Here is a 27,826-nt window from a genome sequence, read left to right on the forward strand (position 1 = left end):
AGGTTGAGACATTAAATTGTACGTATGTTAGTTTTTATGATAAACTAGTTTCACAAAATGGTTGATGCTTCAAAAGTCATAACTTAGTTAACAAATGCAATGTCATAATTTTATATTTTTGCTCATTTGATGTATGTGGGAACAAAAACTAACATGGATCTTAAAGTATTCCAAAACAAAATACTTGAAATTGAAATATTCTTTCCCACCTAATTTGATTGCTCATTCTAGGTTGGAGATTCTATCTCTTTACACCAAGAATTATGCATAGTGCAAGAGTGTGAGTTTAAATTGCCATCACTTTAATCAAAATCTAAGACTGGGTTGAAGTATTTGACTTGCCTTGATTAATAAGGACATCAGGCCATGGCTTAACTGATGGAGGTTGGTGTGTACTAACTTATCCAACAAAATGTTTAATCTGCAAAAAAATTAACAACAACCAAGCTTGTCCTAGAAATGCCCTAAAACGAGTCCCAATAAAAATGGGTTTTGAGAAAAAAAAAAAACAAAACAAAAAATTCAGTAGAAGGAATTTCAGCCCCTTGGAATCAGCAAGGCATATAAAATAGAAACTAAGAAAAGTAGGGTGGCTTAATTACCAAAAATTTGAGGTAAATGTTTGGTCAACATCAACAAAGAAGCTCCAGCCATCTGTGCATATGGTCCATTTCATGGTCTTGAGCATCAACACCATTACCATCAATATTCAAGGTGGTGTGATTACTACTCAAAACATGTTATTTTGTAGCTTGTAATTAGCTCTTTTAAACACCCTTGAGTAGTAATTATTACCTTTTAACTCAATTGGCATGTTAAGGACCCTTGCAATCGTTTCTAATCAAATTGTGTTAAGTTTTGGTGTTTTTGATAGCTTTTTGTTCACCAAAGCAATTTAAGAATGAGGGAGAGTTGTATATAGTTCATGGCAAAGCTTTTGGAAGCTCAAATTCATGAAGAAACCAAGCTTTGGAGCCTCATAGTCCTTTGCCAAATTCGTTCAAAGTATGCAAGGAAAGAACAAATGGAGAGAGGAAAACAGAGTAAGGAAAACAGAGGACAGTAGCTGCAGTCTTCCTTCGCACTTTTGGATCACTTCCCGAAGTTCATTTTCTACATGCTATATATCATTTCAAAGCTCAGGAAGTCAAGAATCCAAAACTTCAAACCGTGTACGATTTGGAGCTGAAATGAGGAAGATACGGCCTTCGGAAGACAACTGCATCAAGCTGAGGGACAATTTCGCACCTTGCGAAATTGGAACTCCAACGTGCGAAATTTAAAGTGGATGGCCGCTGTGTAGTCGCGGTGAAGCCCAGCATTCGAAGTTAATTCAAGCTGGAGAAACCATCCAAATTTTTCTTGGAAACCAAGGCCACCTCCATACCAACCACAAACCCAAACCCAAGCACCTCAGCAAACCTCTTCAGTGGAGCAAGCCATTGTGAACCTAAGTAAAGTCATGGGAGACTTTGTGGGTGAACAAAAGGCAATCAACTCCCAATTGCACCAAAAGATTGAAAATATTGAGAGTTCTCAAATTAAGAGAATGGATGGGATGCAAAATGATCTATCTCAGAAGATAGACAATATTTAATACTCCATCTCTAGGCTTACCAACCTCAACACAGTGAATGAGAAAGGAAAGTTTCCCTCTCAACCAAGCCAAAATCCAAAGGGTGTTCATGAAGTTGAAACCCAAGATGGGGAGTCTTCAAATGTGAGGGAGGTCAAAGCTGTGATCACTTTGAGGAGTAGGAAGAAGGTTGATCAACCCTTGCCTAACGTGAGGCAAGATGAAGGACTCTTGTCAAAGAGACCCTTGGTTAAAGAGAGCAATAACCAAGAATATAAGAGTGGGAAGAAAAATGCTTCTAAATCAAGCATTGAAGAAGAGCCAAGGATAGTGATCAAAGAGGATATGATGAAGAAACATATGCCTCCCCCTTTTCCTCAAGCTTTACATGGAAAGAAGGGAATCAAGAATTCATCAGAAATTCTTGAAGTTTTGAGACAAGTGAAGGTGAATATACCCTTACTTGATATGATCAAGCAAGTCCCCACATATGCAAAAATTTTAAAGGACTTGTGCACGGTCAAGAGAGGGTTAAATGTGACAAAGAAGGCATTCCTCACTAAGCAAGTAAGTGTCATCATTCAGTGTAAGTCTCCAGTTAAGTACAAAGATCCGGGATGTCCCACCATTTCAGTCAACATTGGAGGGACACATGTGGAGAAGGCTTTACTAGACTTGGGGGCAAGTGTGAATTTGCTCCCATACTCTGTGTATAAGCAACTGGGACTTGGAGGATTGAAGCCCACAACCATAACTCTCTCCTTAGCTGATAGGTCAGTCAAAATCCCAAGGGGGGTGATAGAGGATGTTCTAGTTCAAGTGGACAAATTCTACTATCCTGTGGATTTTGTGGTGCTTGATACTGATTCCACTGTTAAGGAAGAAAATTATGTGCCAATCATCCTTGGAAGGCCTTTCCTAGCTACCTCTAATGCCATCATTAATTGTAGGAATGGGGTGATGCAGCTCACATTTGGAAACATGACCTTGGAATTAAACATATTCCACCTATGCAAGAGACATCTTCACCCAGAAGAGGATGAAGGATTTGAGCAGGTGTGCTTGATCAACACTTTGGTTGAAGAGCATTGTGACAAGAATTTAGAAGAGAGCTTGAACGAAAACCTTGGAGTGCTTGAAGATGGGTTACCTGAACCCTCTGATGTGCTAGCCATCATGTCTCCTTGGAGGAGACGGGAAGAGATCTTGCCACTGTTCAATAAGGAGGACTCACAAGGAGCAGCCATGGAAGACCCTCCAAAGCTTGTTTTGAAGTCACTTCCTGTTGATTTGAAGTATGCATATTTGGAGGAAGATGATAAATGTCCAGTGGTGGTTTCTTCAACTCTCACAAGTGATCAAGAGGATAGTCTTTTGGGAGTCCTCAGAAAATGCAAAAAAGTCATTGGATGGATAATTTCTTATCTGAAAGGGATTAGCCCTTTGGTATGCACCCATCATATCTACATGGAGGAAGATGCAAAACCAGTGAGTCAGCCCCAGAGAAGGTTGAATCCTCACATGCAAGAGGTGGTAAGGGGTGAAGTTCTGAAGCTACTTCAAGCAGGGATCATATATCCCATTTCAGATAGCTTGTGGGTGAGCCCAACCCAAGTAGTCCCAAAGAAACCTGGAATTATTGTGATCCAGAATGAGAAAGGGGAGGAAGTCTCTACACGTCTTACCTCAGAATGGAGGGTGTGTATAGACTACAGGAGGTTGAATTCAGTGACTAGGAAGGACCATTTCCCATTGCCTTTCATGGACCAAGTCCTTGAGAGAGTCTCAGGGCATCCTTTCTACTGTTTTTTGGATGGTTACTCAGGGTACTTCCAAATAGAGATTGATTGGAAGATCAAGAAAAGACAACCTTCACATGCCCTTTGGTACTTTTGCCTATAGGAGGATGCCTTTGGTCTATGTAATGCACCTGCAACTTTCCAAAGATGTATGCTAAGCATCTTCAGTGATATGGTGGAGCGCATCATGGAAGTCTTCATGGATGACATCACTGTATATGGAGATTCTTATGAGGAGTGTTTGGTTGCATTTAGAAGATGTTCTCCAAAGATGTATTGAGAAAGACCTAGTGCTAAATTGGGAGAGTGTCATTTTATGGTACAACAAGGAATTTTCTTAGGACATATAATCTCCAGAATGACATTGAGGTAGATAAGGCAAAGGTGGAGCTAATTGTTAAGTTGCCACCTCCCACAAATGTTAAAGGAATTAGGCAATTTCTAGGACATGTCGGGTTCTATAGGAGGTTCATTAAGGATTTCTCAAAAATCTTAAAACCTCTTTGTGAACTCTTGGTAAAGGATGCCAAGTTCGTATGGGATGAGAAATGTCAGAAGAGTTTTGAGGAACTGAAGCAATTTCTCACAACTGCACCAATAGTGAGAGCCCCAAATTGGAAATTACCTTTTGAGGTAATGTGTGATGCAAGTGATCTTGCTATGAGGGCTATTTTGGGGCAAAGAGAATATGGAAAGCCCTATGTGATTTATTATGCAAGCAAAACTTTGAATGAGGCTCAAAGGAACTACACAACTACTGAGAAGGAGTTGTTGGCAGTAGTTTTTGCCTTGGATAAGTTTCGTGCCTATTTGGTAGGGTCCGTTATAGTGGTGTTCACTGACCATTCTGCTTTGAAGTACTTGCTAACCAAGCAAGATGTCAAGGCAAGATTGATAAGATGGATCATTTTGCTTCAAGAATTCAATCTCCAAATCCCGGATAAAAAGGGAGTTGAAAATGTGGTAGCTGACCACTTGTCAAGACTTGTGATAGCACATGACTCACATGGTCTACCTATCAATGATGACTTCCCTGAGGAGTCTCTCATGTCAATAGAGATAGCTCCATGGTATTCTCACATTGCAAATTACTTGGTTACTAGAGAAGTTCCAAGTGAGTGGAGTGCCCAAGACAAGAGGCATTTCTTTGCTAAGATCTATGCCTATTATTGGGAGGAGCCTTTTCTCTTCAAATATTGTGCGGATCAAATCATAAGGAAATGTGTTCCTGAACAAGAGCAATCAGGAATTTTATCCCATTGTCATGATAGTACATGTGGAGGTCATTTTGCTTCCCAGAAAACAGCCATGAGAGTGGTCCAATCAGGTTTTTGGTGGCCCTCTCTTTTCAAGGATGCCCACTCTATGTGCAAGGGATGTGATCGGTGTCAAAGGCTAGGGAAGCTAACACGTCGGAATATGATGCCCTTTAACCCCATCTTGATAGTGGATGTCTTTGATGTTTGGGGGATAGACTTCATGAGACCATTTCCAATGTCATTTGGACACTCCTACATTTTGGTGGGAGTGGATTATGTCTCTAAGTGGGTAGAAGCAATCCCATGTAGGAGCAATGATCATAAGGTGGTTCTCAAATTTCTCAAGGAGAACATCTTTTCAAGATTTGGAGTGCCTAAGGCCATTATCAGTGATGGAGGAACCCACTTTTGCAACAAGCCTTTTTGAGACTCTTCTAGCCAAATATGGGGTTAAGCACAAGGTAGCTACACCTTATCACCCTCAAACAAGTGGCCAAGTTGAGTTAGCCAACCGGGAAATCAAGAATATATTGATGAAGGTGGTGAATGTGAATAGGAAGGATTGGTCTATTAAGCTCCTGGATTCATTATGGGCTTATAGGACCACTTATAAGACCATTCTCGGAATGTCTCCTTATCGCCTTGTTTATGGCAAAGCATGCCATCTCCCAGTAGAGATTGAATATAAAGCATGGTGGGCAATCAAGAAGCTCAACATGGATTTGACAAGAGCCGGGTTAAAGAGATGTTTGGATTTGAATGAATTGGATGAAATGAGGAATGATGCTTACCTCAATTCAAAAATTGCAAAAGCGAGGTTAAAGAAATGACATGATCAGTTGGTAAATCAGAAGAATTTTACCAAAGGACAAAGAGTCTTGCTTTATGACTCTAAACTTCATCTTTTTCCAGGAAAATTGAAATCCAGGTGGACGGGTTCTTTCATAATTCGTGAAGTGCATCCCAATGGAGTGGTGGAAGTATTCAATCCCAAAGGCAATCAAACCTTCAAAGTCAATGGTCATCGTCTCAAGCCATTCATAGAGCCTTACAATGCAGACAAGGAGGAGATCAACCTCCTTGAACCACAGCAACTTTGAGGGAAAGCAGGGTTTCATGGACTATATAAGTCCATGAATTTTTATAGTTTTATAGTTGTATTATTATTTTTATTTTTATTTCTATTTCTTTTGATTTTAATTCTTGCTCAAACTTGGTTTATTTTGTCTTAATTCAAGTCAATTTTGATGTTAAATTTCAGAAAAAAAAAATTAAGAAAAATGTGGAGAAGCCTTGAAAAGCAAGACAGAGGAGCAAAGCAAAGGGAACAAAGCACTGCATTTCAAGGTGCGAAAATTTCGCACGTTGGAATCCAACATGCGAAAATACATTCCAAGGTGCGAATTTCCAAAAGTAAGATTTTGCACACCACTATTCAAGGTGCGAAAATTTTCGCACCATGCGAAACACCCTCCTGGCACACGAGTGGCATTTCGCACACCTCAAGGCAATTTTCACACCGTGAGAATCAAGGTGCGAAAATTTCGCACACCTCAATCCAAGGTGCGAAATTCATTCCAACATGCGAAAATCACAGTCCAAGGTGCGAATTCTCTAAACGTCAGTTTCGCACACCATTATTCAAGGTGCGAAAATTTTCGCACCGTGCGAAACACCCTCCTGGCACACAAGTGGCATTTCGCACACCTCAAGCCAATTTTCGCACCGTGCGAAACAAGATGCGAAATTGAGTGCGAAACTCCATTTAAGGTGTGAAATTCTCAGCTCCAGGTGCGAAAATTTCGCACGATAAAGTTCAAGGTGCGAAAATTTCGCACGATGAAATTTTAAGCTGCAAAAACTCCTAATTGACTTTTAAACTCATTTTTTACCCCTGGGACTTTGCCTAACTTTCAAAAATGACTTTTCGATTGCCATGGAATTTTTTTTTAAACATCAAACCAACCCAAGCCCCCATTTCTATTTAAATCCTTGAAGTAGAGAAGCCAAAGAGATGCGCGCGCCATCTCCACCTCTCTGGAATCTGATCAGTCCACTTCCAAGCATTTCGGCCATGGCAAAGACTAGGGGAGGCCTTTCCGCATCCCCATCCTCGTCGATGCCTCAACCAGCACAGTCCGCCGAAGGAGGCGCCACTTCGCCACCTGCTCAGGACTCCACCGTTTCCCCATCTGAGGGTGGAACGCCTTCTCAACGCCGGTATCCCACCAGGAGGCCGCCCACTGACCTTGTGCCGCCCACCACCAAAGCCAAGAGGCCTGCTTCTCGGTCACCCGCGAAGAGGGCCAAGTTCTCGGGTCCTGGAGAGCCATCCCAGACACCTCAGGCAGAGCCGCCTACAGAGGACTCTCAGATTCCTGTGGGGATTTCTCTCGAGACCGTCATCAGGCGTCCTATGATCGTAGGGCCGCCTATAGAGGGCAACCTGGATTGCAGAGATCGATCATTCCACTCAGAGACCTGGTTCGACATCGAGGCTCTCAGATAGCAGCCAGAGCTCAGGGATTCATTCAGTTTGCTACAGAGGTATCACATGGAGCATCTCCTCACCCCTAGGCAATTCTATTATCCCAGAGTAGTTCTAGACTTTTATCAGTCTATGACTACTCGAGGCGTCCGGAATCCTACTCTCATCTATTTTACCATAGATGGATGCCAGGGTATTATTGGAGCTCGCCACATTGCTGAGGCCCTCCGTATACCTTATGAGTCTGTGACTCAGGCAGACTTCAGGGAATGGTCCTCATTCTCTCAGAGGGACATGGTTCGTATCTTGTCCAGGGGGACTTCCACAGCCATAGTGTTGACTAGGAGAGAGCTTCCATCTGGGATGCTCCTTATTGATGTGCTCCTGCGTGCCAACATCTTCCCACTTCAGCATAAAGTTCAGAGAAGAGGAGCTATACTTGAGGCGTTATTTAGGATTTCTGAGGAATATTACTTCGACCCTCATCATTTGATTATGACTTCTCTTCTTCACTTTGAAGAGAAAGTCCATCAGAAGAAGCTTCAGAGGGCAGATGTCATTCCATTATTATTTCCAAGGCTTCTTTGTCAAATTTTAGAGCACCTGGGATATCCTGGAAAGACCCGCCTTGAGAGGCGCCCCATTGCCGAGAGGACTTCTCTCTCGACAAATGGCATCACTTGGCAGCCTACTTTGCACCTCAAAGAGCCCCAGTTGTGCCTACACCTCAGGGAGCCCCAGCTGTGCCTCCACTTCAAGGAGCCCCAGATGTGCCCCCACCTCCAGAGCTACCCTAAGATGAGCAGCTACCTCAGGCCCAGCAGGATGAGATTCTCACTGACACTACACCTCCTGCCCCTGCAGCACACACCTCAGTGCAGATGCCTGAGGCTACACTTCCTGCTTCTCCTATCACTCAACTAGCTCCACCAGTCGTGCCAACTACCTCAACACCTCCTCCTTCATCTGAACCCACTATCACCGTTTCTCTTACGAAATTCAGAGGCTTAGTGCACTCATTGCAGACACTGAGCACCGCTCAGGATTCTCTTATCCAGCAAATGGCCACTATTCGTGCACACTAGGATCAGATCATTGCTACTCAGACCCAGCATACCACGATCCTTCATCAGATCCAACAGCATCTGAGTATGCAGACACTTCCTGGGCATGATAGGTCTGGACCATCCGAGCCTCCAATGCCAGATGAGGAGATCATACTAGCTGAGCAGCCCATACCAGATGAGGAGATCATAGCAGAGCCATCACATGATCCCACTACTATCTAATCTTTTTATGTTTTTTTTTTTTTTACTTACTTTTTATATTAGACTTGTGAATCCCATCTTTTTGATGTATTATATACTGGGATTGGATGTATTACTTGAACATCATGCATATTGTATTTCTTTTCCAAGTAATACATATATATATCATTTTTTATTATATTCTCTTTTCTCATTACTCTTTTGTCTTTGAAACATGTGGTTTCTCCTATACGACACAGACTCTGTATCACTCAGGAGGTACCACTTCCTCCCTTTATTTTTTTTTAATTGCTCTTGGAACATTGAGGACAATGTTCAGCTCAGTTGGGGGGAGAGTTGAGGAAAGAAGTTTTGTTATTAATACTAAGTTATTTTGGTAATTTAGTTGCTTTTTGCTTAATTTTTAAATTTTTTTTTATTTTTTTTTATTATTATTATTTTTTTTAATACTCTCCATGGTTAGTAAAGAAAAATTTTCAAAATGAAATGGGAGAAATTAAATTTTTGTCTTTTTACTTGAAACTTAGAGTTTGTATTATGTTTATTAAAGTTGATGACTTATTGAACTCCTATTGATTTCAACCTTATTTCTTCCACTTTAAGCTTATCACACATCATGCACACTAGGTTCCGATTATAAGATGGAAAACTATTTTCCCCCTTGACTTAGGAAAATTTAGATTTGGTACCTTTGACCTCATTTTAATAGTGTTGAGACACCTTATAAAAGGCCAATGAGCCTTTGGAAAAAGAAAGAAAAAGAAAAATGTTTTACTTGCCTTGAAACCCGAGCAAGGTCTGAGGGGTATATGGTGAAAATCTTTAAAACCTGGTGCCCTAAGCCTTCAATGGTTGGGTGTCACCAACCTCAATGCTCGTTACATGGGTGAATAGGTGGAGTTTAACATATTGTAGGTGCTTGGGTATTAAAAATTCATTCTCAAAAGTCTGGGGTGAAATCCGAGGAGTTAGTGGTTGAAAAATCTTTAAAGCTTGATGCCCTAAACCTTGATTGGTTGGGAGTCATCGATGGACCCCCGTTACATGGACAATTTAGAAAAGAATGCCTTTAAGCTTTGCACTCCTACAAGAAAAAAATTGTAAAAGAAAAGAGGTGCGTTCTTAGCCTATTGGAGGTTGATTAGTTTGCTAAGCTTTGAAAAGAACTAGGTTGAGGGGAGAGATTAGTTTGACATACTATATCCGGAAACTAATAAATAACACATAGATTTTTGTGGAAGAGTAAGGATTGGGCCTTTGGAAGTGAAAATTATTTTGAAGCTTAAATTTGCATAATGCATACTCTTTATGAATTGTGACTAGGCAAATTATTTGATAGCTCCTATTGAAGTTTGAGTTTTATTTCTTTCATGTTCCATGTGAGAGTTTGATCAGTCATGCCACTTAAACATTTTTTGGAGTGATCAGCATGATTTTGTAAATTTATTACTTTTATTTTTATTTTTTCTCTCCTTCATTGCTAAGGGAATAGCAATATGTCGGTTGAGGGGAGTGATTACTACTCAAAACATGTTATTTGGTAGCTTGTAATTAGCTCTTTTAAACACCCTTGAGTAGTAATTATTACCTTTTAACTCAATTGGCATGTTAAGGACCCTTGCAATCGTTTCTAATCAAATTGTGTTAAGTTTTGGTGTTTTTGATAGTTTTTTGCTCACCAAAGCAATTTAAGAATGAGGGAGAGCTGTATATAGTTCATGGCAAAGCTTTTGGAAGCTCAAATTCATGAAGAAACCAAGCTTTGGAGCCTCATAGTCCTTTGTCAAAGTCGTTCAAAGTATGCAAGGAAAGAACAAATGGAGAGAGGAAAACAGAGTAAGGAAAACAGAGGACAGCAGCTACAGTCTTCCTTCGCACTTTTGGAGTACTTCCCGAAGTCCATTTTCTACATGCTACATACCATTTCAAAGCTCAGGAAGTCAAGAATCCAACGCTTCAAACCGTGTACGATTTGGAGCTGAAATGAGGAAGATATGGCCTTCGGAAGACAACTGCATCAAGTTGAGGGACAATTTCGCACCTTGCGAAATTGGAACTCCAACGTGCGAAACTTAAAGTGGATGGCAGATGTGTAGTTGCGGTGAAGCCCAGCATTCGAAGTTGATTTTGAAACTTGTGAACTTGGATCTCAACGTGCGAAAGTGGATTCTGAGTTGCGAAATCAACTTGCGAAATTTTCGCAAATCACCATGCAACGTGCGAAATTGGGATATTTGTGCTGACTCTTTTTCTTCTGATATTTTTGTGTCTAAATTTCCATTTTCTCCTTGTATTCAGCCACTCATGTAATTCCTTAGCTAGGAAGTATCCAAGGAAGGGTAAATTACCTTCCTATATAAACTCTCTTGTAAACACTAAAAAGGTGACTCTCGGGGAGCTTTTTCCAGGAGACCAACTTATGTATATTTTACACTTAGTGAAATACAGAGATCTCTTTTGCTTTCTTTTTCTCTCTACTATTTTCTTTTTCTTGGAAGCCAAACAACCTCTGAGGATGTTTTCCCAGAGGATGAGAGGCTAAACTTTTGGTTTCTTGGAGTGAAGGAAGCTAGGTGAAAAGTCCAGATGCAAAGGTGGAAAACTCTCGTGCATTAAATACAGGTAGTTGGAGTTCATAAATGGCTTTTAAATCTAAAGTTTTGCTTTAAATCCCTTAGAATCACTTTGAATGGCCAATACATGGTAAGCTTTAGGTCTCTGTGGATACTTATTGCTAGATCCACATCAGACCATTAGTTATCATGTACGAGCCATTGGAAAGTGGCTCAAGGTGAAGACCCTTAGTGTCTAAAGTCATTAATGGAACTTGACTACCACTTCTATTGACTTTTTATGGATTAAATCTTCATTGTTAAACCTATACCGGTTCGGGAAACAACCATCCTTTATATTGTTGTCCCCAATGCGAGAAGAAAAATCCGGAATTTCCTACTTTGCATCTTGAACTTGATCCTAACAACCTCTAGCTCCGGGAGACTTTCTTTCTTTCATTTCTACCTAGTTCTATATTAGTTTAGTTCTAAACACCACTTTCAAAACAAATGTTATTTTTTTTTAAATTTTAAGTTTATGACAAAGGAAATCATCATACTCAATTTCTAATCTAGAGTCTATCACTGGTAGAGTGAAAACCCATCCCTGAGTTCGACCCTAGAGCTGCTATACTATAGTAGCTTTGCTACGCCAGTATAAGGTCATAGGATTTATGAATATTTTTTATTAAAATACTCAACTGGCACGAATCATGGTGCCATCACAGCTTCTCTCCACATCAGTATTAGTATCTTCTACTGCTGAACTGGTGTCACAGCTTACTTCTACGTTGTACAATTGTTAGATTGTCCTGTTCATAATCGTGGGCATATAGAAAGTGGAAGCCACACCTCGCCACTTTCACTGGTTTAACACCTAAGTAGACATTAAATGAAACGTTCAAGGTTCTCCATTCATTTGAGTGATATCTCTCAGGAATACGTGACTTGGGATAATATATCAAGCACCCTTGACTTGATGCATCTTCATCATAGCAGAATTCACAAAATCGATGAGACTGATGGGAAAAATAGGCACTGTCATCACCGAAATTCAATATAAAGTTGAAACACCTATGTGTTTTGGTCTCAATCTCAAGTGGAACATAAAGAGAGCACAGAACAACGCCCAAGAAGTCATCATTTTCATAACAACTCCAAGGAAGTTTCATTGTTATTTTGAACCCGCTTTTCTGATGGCTTATCCACTCCGGAATCCCATTACTTTCAGCAATAAAAGCTCTGATAAACCTTCTAAATTCACGCCCCTGCACAAAAATTACCCTCTGAATTTTGTGTCTCAATGAAAAGAAAGGTTAAATGATATATGAAAACCATACCTGAATTTGGGATTTAAAACATTTGAATAAAGAAGACCAGAGAAGATTTGATTGACTGGATAAATTTTCCAGGGATGTGCATTGATGGGCATCTAGACGCCTTAAACCTGATGGAAGTTCTGGAATATGTTGAAGCATCTTGCAGTGACTCAAGTAAAGATGTTCTAGGTTATAAAGTTGACCGATCCCATCAGGTATGCAACTAAAGTGGTTCCCCCCCAGATATAATGATACCAGTGATGATAGGTAATAAATTTCACTGGGAAATTCCCTTAGATTGCAGCCTTGAAGCTTTAATGTCCTCAAGGAGCATAAACCGGACAAAGACGGCAATGGAAAATTCATTGAATCTAAATGCCCAACAACAAGACGAAGTAGAGATTGTAGTCTCCCCAAGTTGTCTGGCAATTTCTTGAAGTTTGGACAGCTTTTGACAATGAGAATTTGAAAAGATGTCAAATTACAAATACTCTCGGGAAGATTCACGAGGTTTTTGCAGTTTTACAGAAGCAAACATTGAAGCCCTCTTAAACGTTGAATTGATGATGGTATCTCTTTTATGGCGGTTCCATCTAAATAAAGATTTCTCAAGCTCTCCATATCTTGCAGGATTTCTGGAAAGCTCTCTAGTGGTGAACAGCCAGAGCAACAGAGAGTTGCAAGGGATTTGAAATTACAAATGCCACTGGGCAGACTCGTAAGATTTTTGCAATCCCGCAGACATAACCACCCACGTTTGATCTGATACACTCTCATTATCTTCATCCTTGTCTTCTTTATAGCAAAAACAATTCGATCGAAAGAAGGGACGATCTACAATTTTTAATCCAAATCCATCACCACTGATATGCAGATCACACTGCAGACGACAAGAATGTGTATGTTTATATTCATTCTTACGAGAAGATTCAGCCACAGATTTATCGTCTGTTTCATTCTCCCATGTATGAGCAGATTCATCCTCAGATTTATTAGCTGATTCATTCTTGGACCCGTGTGCAGATTCCTTTTCAGGTATGTCCTCAGATTCGTAAGCAAATGGAACACAAACACAACATAGAGCAAATCCCAAGAACTCATTATTTTGGTGCCAATTCTGAGGGAGCTCTGTTTCTGTAAAATATCTTTTTGTCCGATCCATGATCCATTCTGGAATTCCATCAGTTCTGGGAAGAACAATGCAAGTTCCCTTGCCATGGTAGGAAGAATCACTAAAACTAGTGCGTTTCGAATCCTGCACCAAAGCACCATGTAAATATAGAGTCTGCATATATAACTAGTGTGTGACATGAAAATCATACCTGTGCCCAACTGAAGCAATTGACCAGAGAATGCAATGGCAAAAACGGGGCTCTCGATGAAGTGCGATTTGAACCGTGTGCATCTAAAAGCCGTAGACGTGATGGAAGCTCTGGAATATGTTCAAGATTGTTGCAGTGACTAAGGTTAAGGACTTCCAGCCTGGAAAGCTGATTGATGGTAGTAGGTATGCTACTAAAATGACCCCGTTCCAGATTTAGTTTCTGTAATGATGATAAATGGCAAATATCACTAGGAATTCCTCCTTCCATTATGTTGCAGTGACCTAGGTCCAATTCTTTCAATGATGATAAGTGGCAAATATGATTAGGGACTTGGTGGAGCTTTAAACACTCTTGAAGTAGGAGAGTTTGAAGACCATTTAGATGTGTAATTGATGATGGTAAGTCCATTATAGCTGTTCCACTCAAATCAAGCATCCTTAGCTCTCTCATATTGCCTTTGATTTCTGGAAATCTCTCTAGCTTTGAACAGCCATTGCAAGACAAAGTTAGAAGGTGTTTCCACTTGTAAATGCCTCTTGGAAGAAGCTCCAGGTTTACACATCCTGCAAGATTCAAGGGAAAAATAAAAAAAATAAAAAACAAGTTAGTTTTAGTAATTATAATGCTGCTGCACCAATCTTTTAAGTACCATGCATTGTACAACCTAGTTTGGCACACTTAAGAAGTCTGGGATTCTGATGAGATGGACAGAGTTACTGAGATCAATAACCCTCAACTTGTCATGAAGCTGTAACAAAATAATTTTTTTCAATAGATAAATTTATATAAATGTTAAAAATTAATATAAAATTAAACTGTAACTAAATAATAATAACAATACCTTATTCCCTCTCCAAAGTTGCTTTATATTGCTGTTCCTTAGTAAGAGTCCAACAAGGTTCTTTGCATGAAAATTCAATGGCAAAGATTCTAAAGGGTATCCATCCCAATGCAGATATGTTAACTCATAAGAAGAGAATTCAAAGTCCCTTGGAAGGTGGTCTTCAAGAAATAGCTTTCTACGAGGATTATGGATTTTGAGCAATCTAAGTCTATTCATCTCTTTGAAAGATTCTGTAGTAAGCTGTGATGGATTAAATTTACATATATCTAGAAATAGTCCTTCAATTGCTCTTGTCCCCTGAAAAATATAAGACGAGTAGGCATAACAAAAGATGCATTAGACTTAATTGAGTTATATACACGGCTAATTTATGAAAAAATAATAATAGTATTGAAGCTTGCATACACACGTATATAAATAAGTTCATGCCTTTGACTCTTACCTTATTTCTTATTAGCACGTGATAGGCATTAGAATCCCACAATCTACTCCTTCTTCCAGGGTCTTCAGGACATTCTTGACGAATAACCTCCCAACCCATTTGTGGCTTAATTACCAAAAAGTTGAGGTAAATGTTTGGTCAACATCAACAAAGAAGCTCCAGCCATCTGTGCATATGGTCCATTTCATGGTCTTGGGCATCAACACCATTACCATCAATATTCAGGGTGGTGCCATCACAGCTTCTCTCCACATCAGTATTAGTATCTTCTACTGCTGAACTGGTGTCACAGCTTACTTCTACGTTGTACAATTGTGAGATTGTTCTGTTCATAATCGTGGGCATATAGAAAGTGGAAGCCACACCTCGCCACTTTCGCGGGTTTAACACCATAGTAGACATTAAATGAAGCGTTCAAGGTTCTCCATTCATTTGAGTGATATCTCTTGGGAATACGTGACTTAGGATAATATATCAAGCACCCTTGACTTGATGCATCTTCATCATAGCCGAATTCACAAAATTGAAGAGACTGATAGGAAAAATAGGCACTGTCATCATCGAAATTCAATTTACAGTTGAAACACCTATGTTTTGCGGTCTCACTATCAAGTGGAACGTGAAGAGAGCACAGAACAAAGCCCAAGAAGTCATCATTTTCATACCAACTCCAAGGAAGTTTCATTGTTATTTTGAACCCGCTTTTCTGATGGCTAATCCACTCCGGAATCCCATAATTTTCAGCAATAAAAGTTCTGAGAGTTTTTCTAAATTCACGCCCCTGCACAAAAATTACCCTCTGAATTTTGTGTCTCAATGAAAACAAAGGTTAAATGATATATGAAAACCATACCTGAATTTGGGATTTAAAACATTTGAATAAAGAAGACCAGAGTAGATTTGATCGACTGGATAAATTTTCCAGGGATGTGCAGTGATGGGCATCTAGACAAAATAAACCTGATGGAAGTTCTGGAATATGTTGAAGCATCTTGCAGTGACTCAAGTCAAGATGTCTTAGGTTGTAAAGTTGACTGATCCCATCAGGTATGCGACTAAAGTGGTTCCCCCCCAGATATAATGTTACCAGTGATGATAGGTAATAGATTTCACTGGGAAATTCCCTTAGATTGCAGCCTTCAAGCTTTAACGTCCTCAAGGAGCATAAACCGGACAAAGACGGCAATTGAAAATTCATTGAATCTAAAGGCCCAACACTAAGGTGAAGTAAAGATTGCAGTCTCCCCAAGTTGTCTGGCAATTTGTTGAAGTTTGGACAGCGACTGACAACGAGAGTTTTAAAAGATGTCAAATTACAAATACTCTCAGGAAGATTCACAAGGTTTTTGCAGTTTCTCAGAAGCAAATGTTGAAGCCCTCTTAGACGTTGAATTGATGATGGTATCTCTTTTATGGCTGTTCCATTTAAATAAAGCTTTCTCAAGCTCTCCATATCTTGCAGGATTTCTGGAAAGCTCTCTAGTTGTGAACAGCCAGAGCAGGAGAGAGTTGCAAGGGATTTGAAACCGAAAATGCTACTGGGCAGACTCGTAAGATTTCTGCAATTCTGCAGACATAAACTATCAAGTTCCGAGGGATTCTCGATAATGGGTACTTCATTCATATCACTGCCCTTAAAACAGCACTTCCGCCGCCGAAGTGTCCCATCCCGTTGGCATGCCCCGCATATTCTAATATCTGCATCCTCATGGCTTTGTTGAAGGTCTTGGGAGTATATAAAGCGGACTCCACACTCCTTTACTTTCAAGACTTTCTCAGAATTAATGTAAAAGTCGAAAAAGGTAGACCAAATGCAAGTCCATTGATCAGAGCAAAACCTTTCCGGAATGGCTGCCTTGGGATAGCAAATCACCCACGTCTGACCTGATACACTCTCATTATCTTCGTCCTTGTCTTCTTTATAGCAAAAACAATTGGATTGAAAGAAGGAACGATCTACCAATTTAACTCCATCACCAGCCACATCCAAACGACAGTTCAGACGACAAGGATGTGTATGTTTATGTTCATTCTTACGAAAAGATTCAGCCACAGATTTATCGTCTGTTTCATTCTCCCATGTATGAGCAGATTCATCCTCAGATTTATTAGCTGATTCATTCTTGGACCCGTATGCAGATTCCTTTTCAGGTATGTCCTCAGATTCGTAAGCAAATGGAACATAAACACAACATAGAGCAAATCCCAAAAACTCATTATTTTGGTGCCAATTCTGAGGGAGCTCTGTATCTGTAAAATATCTTTTTGTCCGATCCATAATCCATTCTGGAATTCCATCAGTTCTGGGAAGAACAATGCAAGTTCCCTTGCCATGGTAGGAAGAATCACTAAAACTAGTGCGTTTCGAATCCTGCACCAAAGCACCATGTAAATATAGAGTCTGCATATAACTAGTGTGTGACATGAAAATCATACCTGTGCCCAACTGAAGCAATTGACCAGAGAATGCAATGGCAAAAACGGGGCTCTTGATGAAGTGCGATTTGAACCGTGTGCATCTAAAAGCCGTAGACGTGATGGAAGCTCTGGAATTTGTTCAAGATTGTTGCAGTGACTAAGGTTAAGGACTTCCAGCCTGGAAAGCTGATTGATGGTAGTAGGTATGCTACTAAAATGACCCCGTTCCAGATTTAGTTTCTGTAATGATGATAAATGGCAAATATCACTAGGAATTCCTCCTTCCATTATGTTGCAGTGACCTAGGTCCAATTCTTTCAATGATGATAAGTGGCAAATATGATTAGGGACTTGGTGGAGCTTTAAACACTCTTGAAGTAGGAGAGTTTGAAGACCATTTAGATGTGTAATTGATGATGGTAAGTCCATTATAGCTGTTCCACTCAAATCAAGCACCCTTAGCTCTCTCATATCGCCTTTGATTTCTGGAAATCTCTCTAGCTTTGAACAGCCATTGCAAGACAAAGTTTGAAGGTGTTTCCACTTGTAAATGCCTCTTGGAAGAAGCTCCAGGTTTACACACCCTGCCAGATTCAAGGGAAAAAGAAAAACCAAGTTAGTTTTAGTAATTATAATACTGCTGCACCAAACTTTTAAGTACCGTTGTACAACCTTCTAGAGTTAGAATCTCCAAGTTTGGCACACTTGAGAAGTCTGGGATTCTTATGAGATGGACAGAGTGACAGAGATCAATAACCCTCAACTTGTCATGAAGCTGTAACAAAATAATTTTTTTCAATAGATAAATTTACACGTTAAAAATTAATATAAAATTAAACTGTAACTAAATAATAATAACAATACCTTATTGCCCCTCCAAACTTGCTTTATATTGCTGTCCCTTAATGAGAGTTCAACAAGGTTCTTTGCATGAAAATTCATTGGCAAAGATTCTAAAGGGTATCCATCCCAATGCAGATATGCTAACTCATAGGAATAGAATTCAAAGTCCCTTGGAAGGTGGTCTTTAAGAAATAGCATTCTACGAGGGTTATGGATTTTGAGCAGTGTAAGTCTATTCATCTCTTTGAAAGATTCTGTAGTAAGCTCTGATGGATTAAATTTACATCTATCTAAGAATAGTCCTTCAATTGCTCGTGTCCCCTGAAAAATATAAGATGAGTAGGTGAAACAAAAGATGCATTAGGCTTAATTGAGTTATACACACGGCTAATTTCTGGAAAAAATAATAATAGTAATGAAGCTTGCATACACACGTATAAACAAGTTCATGCATTTGACTCTTACCTTATTTCCTGTTAGCACATGATAGGCATTAGAATCGCATAATCTACTCCTTCTTCCAGGGTCTTCCGGACACTCTTGACGAATAATCTCCCAACCCATTTGTTGTATTAAATCATGCATATCTAGCATGTTTTTTGAAACAGTTATGAGACATCTATCATCTAGAGTTGTTATTGCGTGCTTTGCATGAGGGCCCAATATTCTTGAAACAAAATCTCTATCATCTCCTTTGAAAAAGCATGCAACATCCAAAAATATCCCCTTGTCTATATCATCGAGTCCATCAAAACTTATTCTAAGTACATTGTGAATTTCCATGTGGGGCATTATTTTTAGCTTACATAGTGCACTTTCCCAATTACTTATTTTCTTTCCAAAAAGAGAAGCACCTAAAACTTTAAGTGCTAACGGAAGGCCATTAGCATAATCTATGATATTGTATGAGAGGTTTTTATAAACTTCTTGGGGACGATTTTGTTTAAAGGCCCACAAACTAAAGAGCTCAATAGCTTCTTCCTTGTTTAATTTTGAAACCTCATATCGTATATCCGCTCCATATTGAGCAAGCACATGTTTGTCTCTAGATGTAATGATGATTGTACTTTTTGCCTGAAACCAATCCTTCTCTTCAGCCAAATATTCTAGTTGTTTCAACTCATCCACATCATCAAAAATAACAAGAACTCTATTGGAGCTTAGACACCTCTTTATCATACTAATTCCTTCATCAACATTGTTTATTTTAAAATTTTTTCCCCTTAGGATACCATGAAGAAGTTCTTGCTGTAACTGAAGTATATCACCTTTGGATCTCTCTTTGATATTTATAAGAAAGCTACTACCATCATATTGATGTGAGATCTCATTATAAATAGCCTTGGCGATAGTAGTCTTGCCAACCCCACCAATTCCATATATCCCTACGACACTAACCATATTTAACTTAGTGTTCATCAACGATTTCAATTTTTCCAAATGAACACCAATTCCAACTATGTTCTTTCCCACACTTAAAGGTTGATGGTTTAATCTTCTAATGATTGTATCAACAATTTCCTTGACAACCTCGGTCTCATACCTGCCAATCATATAAATTAAGTACAATGATGAGTTAGAATGAGTTGCAAAATATAATAAATTTAAAATAAATTTAGTCTTGTATGGCCGTGTCCAATATTACTGAATTAGTAGCAATGGAATGAAAAAGAAAGGGGTCAAGCCAATTTACTTACATATTTAAGCTTTAAAATTTGTAAGTATCAAACTACTAAAAATGTGCCAAGTTGCAAAATTTCAATACTCTTACTGTTAGAGCATTGTGTAGGACTCCTCTATGAACAAGCTAAAGCCTTCTTTCAACTTTTATTTCACAAACAACTTGCTTATGATTCCTCAATTTCACTTGTCTTTAAGTTTTATTAACTTACCAATACTTACCAATGTTGCAAAGACTCTGTTTTTAGCCTGCCAATTAATTTTGCATTTCCATAGAGGAATCAGGAAACAAGTGAATGTGGAGATTTCATGATTTGCTTGTTGGTTGGGAACTTAAATATGATTTGCTTTAGAGAAAATTATAAAAGGGTTAAATTTTTATACTTGTATTTTTGGACCAACACAAGGGAAAAATGAAAGTCAGATTTTGTTGACAATTTCATACTTACTGGTCATTCACATGGCATCCAGATAGATTAGCTGCTTTTCTCAAGGCAATCCTCCACTTTTGTATCATCTCCTTCTTTTCTTGATTTGCATCTCTTTCATGGTAGGCAAGTGCGTCTCCGAAACTCCCCCTTTGGTTTCGTACATCAGATGGATCCACATGGTAGAAAATTGGTAGAACCACTGATTCCTTTTGGCTCTTGCGTTCAATGATCTTTACGAGTTCATTTAAACACCATCTGGAGTAAGCATAATTTTTTGAGAAAATAATAATAAAAAACCTCGATTCTTCTATAGCTCTCAAGAGATCAGATGCAATATCTCCTCCTTTCTCAAGTTCTTCATCATCTCTGAAAGTTTGAATTCCAGATGCAGTCAATGTGGTATATAGATGATCAGTGAAATTTTTGCGAGTATCGCCACCTCTAAAACTCAAGAACACATCATAATTACGAGAAATAGAAGTAGTCGAAGAAGAGGCTCTATGGGTGCTGGAAGAAGCCATTTTTGGATGGCTTGAACCAAAACTACAAGGGAGTTTGGAGGGTCCTTGGATGCTCAATGACTATTGGCTTCTGACCTCTTCACCATGAACAAAAATCCAAGCTGGGAGGGAGGTTCAGCTGAAAAGCTTCATCTGCAGTCGTAAAAGAAAAGAAAGACATATATAAAGGCCTCTTTGAGAAATTTCTTTGTATATAGATTCTAAGAGAAACACATATTTTACCTTTTGGTTGGGGAAGATCCTTTCTCCATTCCCTTTGTGTTGGAGACTGCATTTAGGGATGCAGAGAAGATGGTGGGGAAGGTGTTGAAGAAGAGGCGGTGGGTAGCAGAGGTCTCGTTGACTGGGTGGATGGAATCGAGGTAAGGAATTCTAATATTTTGAAATGAAATTTCATGGAAGGTGTTGTTTTCAGTTTTTGTTTCCACAGTATTTGTGCGCGGCACCTATGATGATGAGAACTCCCTAATTAAGACTAAGTAATATTGCTTTCCTTTTTAATTAATCAATTATACTTAATTTTTTTCCGTCAACTTAAGTATTTTTATAATATTATTTGTTATAGATATTGATGGGAAAATTCTATCATCTTTCTAAGAGATTTATTAGATTCTTGTTGGAAATCCACGTCAAAGTAGGCTGCTAACTAAAAGTTAATAGAGGTCTGTGACTTTCACATTAAAAAATAGTTGGATTGATGTAGAAAAGGCAAACCTTCCCTCCACACCCAAATGTAATATTTCATTATTTTTTATAATTTTATTTTTCTCTCTAGTTCCTATATTTTTACAACTTCATCCTTCTTTAGTTTAGTTACTTTTCTTTGTAATATTTATTTTGATATTTTTACAACTTAAATTTATGGAATGTCTTTCTTTAATAATGTTTATAAAAAATATTAAGTTTTTATAGATATATCAATATATAGGTTTTACATATATATTGGATATATAAAGAAATATTCGGTGGATATTCTAATACAAAATATCGATGAAATGGAAATTGATCAAAAATCATAAAAACATTTAAAATAATTCAATAAAAATGAATATTAGAAATAATAATAAACATTTTGATATTGTTTTGTTAAAAAAAGATCATTTATAACATTCAAAAATAATATTTAAAATTTAAAAAAAATATTATAAATATATCTAAGGATGTATTTAATGACATAAAAAATTATGATAAAAGTATTAGTACTTTTATTTTAAAATATGGACAATTTTATTTATAAATTTATATATGGTTATTTTATATTTATTTATTATACCAAACATATGATAATTAAAATTTATTCATTTATATATATATACAAAAAAACATATATTAATTTATGCATATGTAACATAATTTATAATATATCTATATATATATATAAAAGAGAATCTTAATATAATATACATAAATAAACATTATATATGTAAGTCATGCATTACATTATTATAATATTAACAAAGTTAGGTCGGTGGCGTGGTGCGCTCACGCAATGCCTGAGGTCATGGGTTCTCAAACCCATCCTTCCACTAACGATTTAAATCTCTTTTTTAAAGGTAAGGGGTGGAATCCCACATCGACCAGCCACAGCACTCAAAGTTTAAATCTTTTTTCTAACGGTAAGAGGTGGTATCCCACATCGGCCAGCCACAGCACTTAAAAAACCTGCTCATAGACCCTTCAGCCGACGTAGACGCAATATTTTCCAAAAAGGCTGATGTCTCTCCGAGCCGAGATATCCACCTGCTGTATCGTGTCGGATGTTACGGACAGAAGAAATAGTTCCAGCTACTTTCATCTTGATCATATCTTCATAATTGATTATTCATTTGATGTTTTACTTCTAATATACCAGACATTTTAGTTTGGTGTTTCGCTTAGGCTTTGATTATGGAACTATTTCTTATAATTATTGACAGGAAATTTCCAATGGTCTTCCAAATAGGCTATTTACAAAAGATTGAAAAACCTCAATGTCCTTTCACATTTGAAGATAGTGAAATTCATATAAAAACAATCAATACTACAAAAATTTGTATGAAGATAATGCTATTTACAAAAGGTTAATAGACCTTGATGTCCTTTAATATTGAAAGATAGTGAAATTCTATATAAAATATTAATAATAATAACCCATGCTACAAAAGTTTGTATGAAGTCAGAGACCATTTACAAAAGGTCAATAGACCTCAATGTGCTTTCACATTGAAAGATAATGAAATTCACATAAAAATAATAATAATAATAGTAACTAATGCTATAAAAATTTGTATGAAGACAAACTATTTACAAAAGCTCAATAGATCTCAATGTCCTTTTATATTGAGAGATAGTGAAATTTATATAAAAATATAGCCAATGCTACAAAAGTTTGTATAAAGGCAAACTATTTATAAAAAGTTAATAGACTTTAATGTCCTTTTATATTGAAAGATAGTGAAATTCATATATACATATATATAATAATAATAATAATAATAACCAACACTACAAAAGTTTGTACGAAGGCAAACCATTTACAAAACCTTAATAGACCTCAATGTCCTTTCACATTGAAAGATAGTGAAATTCACATTAAAAAAAAAAAAAAAAACCAAGCATATATATAGTAATGTGATATTTCATCTTAATTCCTCTTTTATTTTCATCTCTTGGTAATGAATAATATATTCTTCATTTCTACAACTCTTTCTTTTTTCTTAACTTTTTTTTTTTTTTTTGTACTTAGTAACAATGGGTTCATTTGACATTCATTCAAGATCCTCCTTGTTTGTTATCAAATGATTCAAAAAAATGATATCATATAAGGAATTTCTTAAATAGATGCTTGTAAAAATTATATAAAATTTATAAAAAAAATTAAAAATCAAAGAAATATCACTCCTTTTTTTTAATTTTTATCCTTTAATCATTGGTGCAAAATGATAAAAGTGCAATTATGCTTTATTTCGTACTAATAAGAATTTCAAAATCTCTTCACTTCAAGATATTGAAGTTTAGGTAAGAAAATAGATGGACAAAAAAATGACATAAAACTTTTTTTTTTCCATTTGGAAGGTGTTTGTAGTTAAAGTAAATATATATATATATATATATATATATATATATATATATATATATATCAAGTGGCATAACAAAAAACATAGGATTTCCAAAAAGAACTTAAAATGCATTCATCATGCATGTAGATTGTCTACCGTATTTCTTCAAATAATATTATTATGGATTTGTTTGCACTATATTTATTAACATAAAATGGAAAGCAAAATTGCAATGTTATGAAAATTGTATAACCGTGCTATTATAAGATTATGAATTGTGCAATAATTATTTCCAAGGGGTGGAGGGTGTGCTGTCCCTTTCTATCATTTTTCTATGGTCGCTTACTTCAAGAAAAAGAAAATTAAAAGGATGGGGGCACCTGTTTTACTTTAGAGTGACTGGTTGATGTGAATTGGCTTACTATAGGACGGGATCCATAATTTTATATGTATTTTGTCTTTCGTTTTTCGCAAAATAGAAAGTCCAATTCATGAACACACCTAAGTTAAATTAGGTGTTATCTTCAAAGTGGATAGCAGGAAAAACGGTCACATGGGGCTATTAAATCCCTTTTTCGCAATTGGAGGAGATGGTAAAAGTTTCCAATATCTCAATATAGTAGAAACCCAAGCCTCACCCATTCAACACAAGATTTTTTCTTTGTTTTAGAGAGAGAGAATACCCTTAAAAGTAATATGAAGGTCGTAGCTGGTGTATGGCTGTTGCAATCTTGGGCAAATTTATGAAAAAATAATAATAGTATTGAAGCTTGCATACATACGTATATAAACAAGTTCATGCTTTTGACTCTTACCGTATTTCTTATTAGCATGAGATAGGTATTAGAATCCCACAATCTACTCCTTCTTCCAGGGTCTTCAGGACAATCTTGACGAATAACCTCCCAACCCATTTGTTGTATTAAATCATGCATATCTAGCATGTTTTTTGAAATAGTTATGAGACATCTGTCAGCTAGAGTTGTTATTGCATGCTCTGCATGAGGGCCCAATATTCTTGAAACAAAATCTTTGTGATCTCCTTTGAAAAAGCATGTAACATCCAAAAACATCCCCTTGTCTATATCATCGAGTCCATCAAAACTTATTCTAAGTACACTGTGAATTTCCATATGGGGTATTACTTTTAGCTTACACAGTGCACTTTCCCATTCACTTATTTTCTTTCCAAAAAGAGAAGCACCTAAAACTTTAAGTGCTAACAGAAGGCCATTAGCATAATCTATGATATTGTATGAGAGGTTTTTATAAACTTCTTTGGGACGATTTTGTTTAAAGGCCCACAAACTAAAGAGCTTAATAGCTTCTTCCTTGTTTAATTTTGAAACCTCATATGGTATATCCGCTCCATATTGAGCAAGCACTTGTTTGTCTCTAGATGTAATGATGATTGTACTTTTGGCCCAAAACCAATCCTTCTCTTCAGCCAAATATTCTAGTTGTTTCAACTCATCCATATCATCAAAAACAACAAGAACTCTCCTAGAGCTTAGACACCTCTTTATCATACTAATTCCTTCATCAACATTGTTTATTTTAAAAAATTTTCCCCTTAGGATACCATGAAGAAGTTCCTATTGTAACTGAAGTATATCACCATTGGATCTCTCTTTGATATTTCTAAGAAAGCTATTACCATCATATTGATGTGAGATCTCATTATAAATAGCCTTGGCAATAGTAGTCTTGCCGACCCCACCAATTCCAAATATCCCTATGATGCTAACCTTATTTAACTTGGTGTTCATCAACAATTTCAATTTTTCCAAATGACCACTAATTCCAACCACGTTTTTTCCCACACTTAAAGGTTGAAGGTCTAATCTTCTAATGATTGTATTAACAATTTCCTTGATAACCTCAGTCTCATACCTGCCAATCATATAAATTAAGTACAATGATGAGTTAGAATGAGTTGCAAAATATAATAAATTTAGTCGTATGGCGGTGTCCAATATTATTGAATTAGTAGCAATGGAATGCAAAAGAAAGGAGTCAAGCCAATTTACTTACATATTTAAGCTTCAAAATTTGCAAGTGTCAAACTACTAATGTGACAAGTTGCAAATTTTCAATACTCATATTGTTAGAGCATTGTGTAGAACTACTCTATGAACAAGCTAATGCCTTCTTTCAACTTTTATTTCACAAACAAGTTGCTTATGATTCCTCAATGTCACTTGTCTTTAGGTTTTATTAACTCGCCAATACTTACCAATGTTGCAAGGACTCCATTTTTAGCTTGCCAATTAATGTTGCATTTCCAAAGAGGAATCAGGAAACGGGTGAATGTGGAAAATTTCATGATTTGCTTGTTGATTGGGAACTTCAATATGATTTGCTTTAGAGAAAATTAAAAAAGGGTTAAATTTTGATAATTGTATTTTTGGACCAACACAAGGGAAAAATGAAAGTTAGATTTTGTTAACAATTTCATATTCAAGAGAGCTTCATCATGAGAATAAACTTACAAGTAAAATCATTCTAAAAGAGCATGATAGGAATGTTAAAGGGCAGAGTTTAAAGTAAATTAATCCAAATGAAGTCAAAAGGTCAAAGGGACAAAATGGTTACTCCCTTTGACATAATGAAAATCCATCATGAAGATTACAGAACAAGCTTGGCATCGATATTGTTGGAATGAGTGAGCATTTAGTGCATGGGAATTAAGACTTTTTGAAGAATATATACGCAAAAAAACAAGCAAAAATGTAAATTAAAACTCAGGAAATAGAGGGAGATGCATGGGGATCTTTGTAGTAAGTGAGCATGGAATTCATAGGCATTATGCAATTACCAGTGCCACATAGCAAAATAAGATATTGATTAAAAGGGATTTAAAAACTAATATTTAATTGCACATAAAATCTCTAAAGAAATATTCAATTTAAAGAAACATCAAATAACTTCAATGTATTGAAAATTACATATATAATCTCCTTTTGATATATATATTTTTTTAACTCTTGAAGTACCTTTTATCCAAAAAGTGTTTGATCGATTTGAGATGGAGATTGAATAATTGTTGACAGGCATTTTTATCCCTAAAGAAGTCATATTTAATATTTTTTTAAAATGAAAATCGTTCTTCCAAATTTGCATTTTCAATATCCCATTTAAACAGATAAACGAGAGGTGAAGAGAAGCATGCTTACTGGTCATCCACATGGCATCCAGATAGATTAGCTGCTTTTCTCAAGGCAATCCTCCACTTTTGTATCATCTCCTTCTTTTCTTGATTTGCATCTCTTTCATGGTAGGCAAGTGCGTCTCCGAAACTTCCCCTTTGGTTTTGTACATCAGATGGATCCACATGGTAGAAAATTGGTAGAAGTACCACTGATTCCTTTTGGCTCTTGCGTTCAATGATCTTTACGAGTTCATTTAAACACTATCTGGAGTAAGCATAATTTTTTGAGAAAATAATAATAAAAAACCTCGATTCTTCTATAGCTCTCAAGAGATCGGATGCAATATCTCCTCCTTTCTCAAGTTCTTCATCATCTCTGAAAGTTTGAATTCCAGATGCAGTCAATGTGGTATATAGATGATCAGTGAAATTTCTGCGAGTATGGCCACCTCTAAAACTCAAGAACACATCATAATTACGAGAAATAGAAGTAGTCGAAGAAGAGGCTCTATAGGTGCTGGAAGAAGACATTTTTGGATGGCTTGAACCAAAATTACAAGGGAGTTTGGAGGGTCCTTGGATGCTCAATGACTATTGGCTCCAGACCTCTTCACCATGAACAAAAATCCAAGCTGGGAGGGAGGTTCAGCTGAAAAGTTTCATCTGCAGTCGTAAAAGAAAAGAAAAACGTATATAAAGCCCTCTTTGAGAAATTTCTTTGTATATAAATTCTAAGGGAACTCGTACATATTTTACCTTTTGGTTGGGGAAGATCCTTTCTCCATTCCCTTTGTGTTGGAGACTGCAGTTAAGGGATGTAGAGAAGCTCGTGGGGAAGATAGTGTGCAGGATAGGCAGGGGTTGAGGAAGAG

The 27,826-nt window shown here is 37.2% G+C and overlaps 1 protein-coding gene and 3 pseudogenes across 1 annotated transcript; 1 reads left to right on the forward strand and 3 right to left on the reverse strand.

Annotated features, from left to right (window-relative positions):
* Positions 1–362: 362 nt before the first annotated feature.
* LOC117915442 lies at positions 363–21,148 on the reverse strand (annotated as a pseudogene).
* LOC117915153 lies at positions 6,709–7,143 on the forward strand. The gene has a single exon (XM_034830729.1). It carries the CDS (start codon positions 6,709–6,711, stop codon positions 7,141–7,143), a length of 435 nt encoding a protein of 144 aa, XP_034686620.1.
* Positions 11,614–15,072, reverse strand: LOC117915443 (annotated as a pseudogene).
* LOC117915154 lies at positions 20,984–27,826 on the reverse strand (annotated as a pseudogene).

Source organism: Vitis riparia, chromosome 5, assembly GCF_004353265.1.
Source record: "Vitis riparia cultivar Riparia Gloire de Montpellier isolate 1030 chromosome 5, EGFV_Vit.rip_1.0, whole genome shotgun sequence".
NCBI classification, from domain to species: Eukaryota; Viridiplantae; Streptophyta; class Magnoliopsida; order Vitales; family Vitaceae; genus Vitis; species Vitis riparia.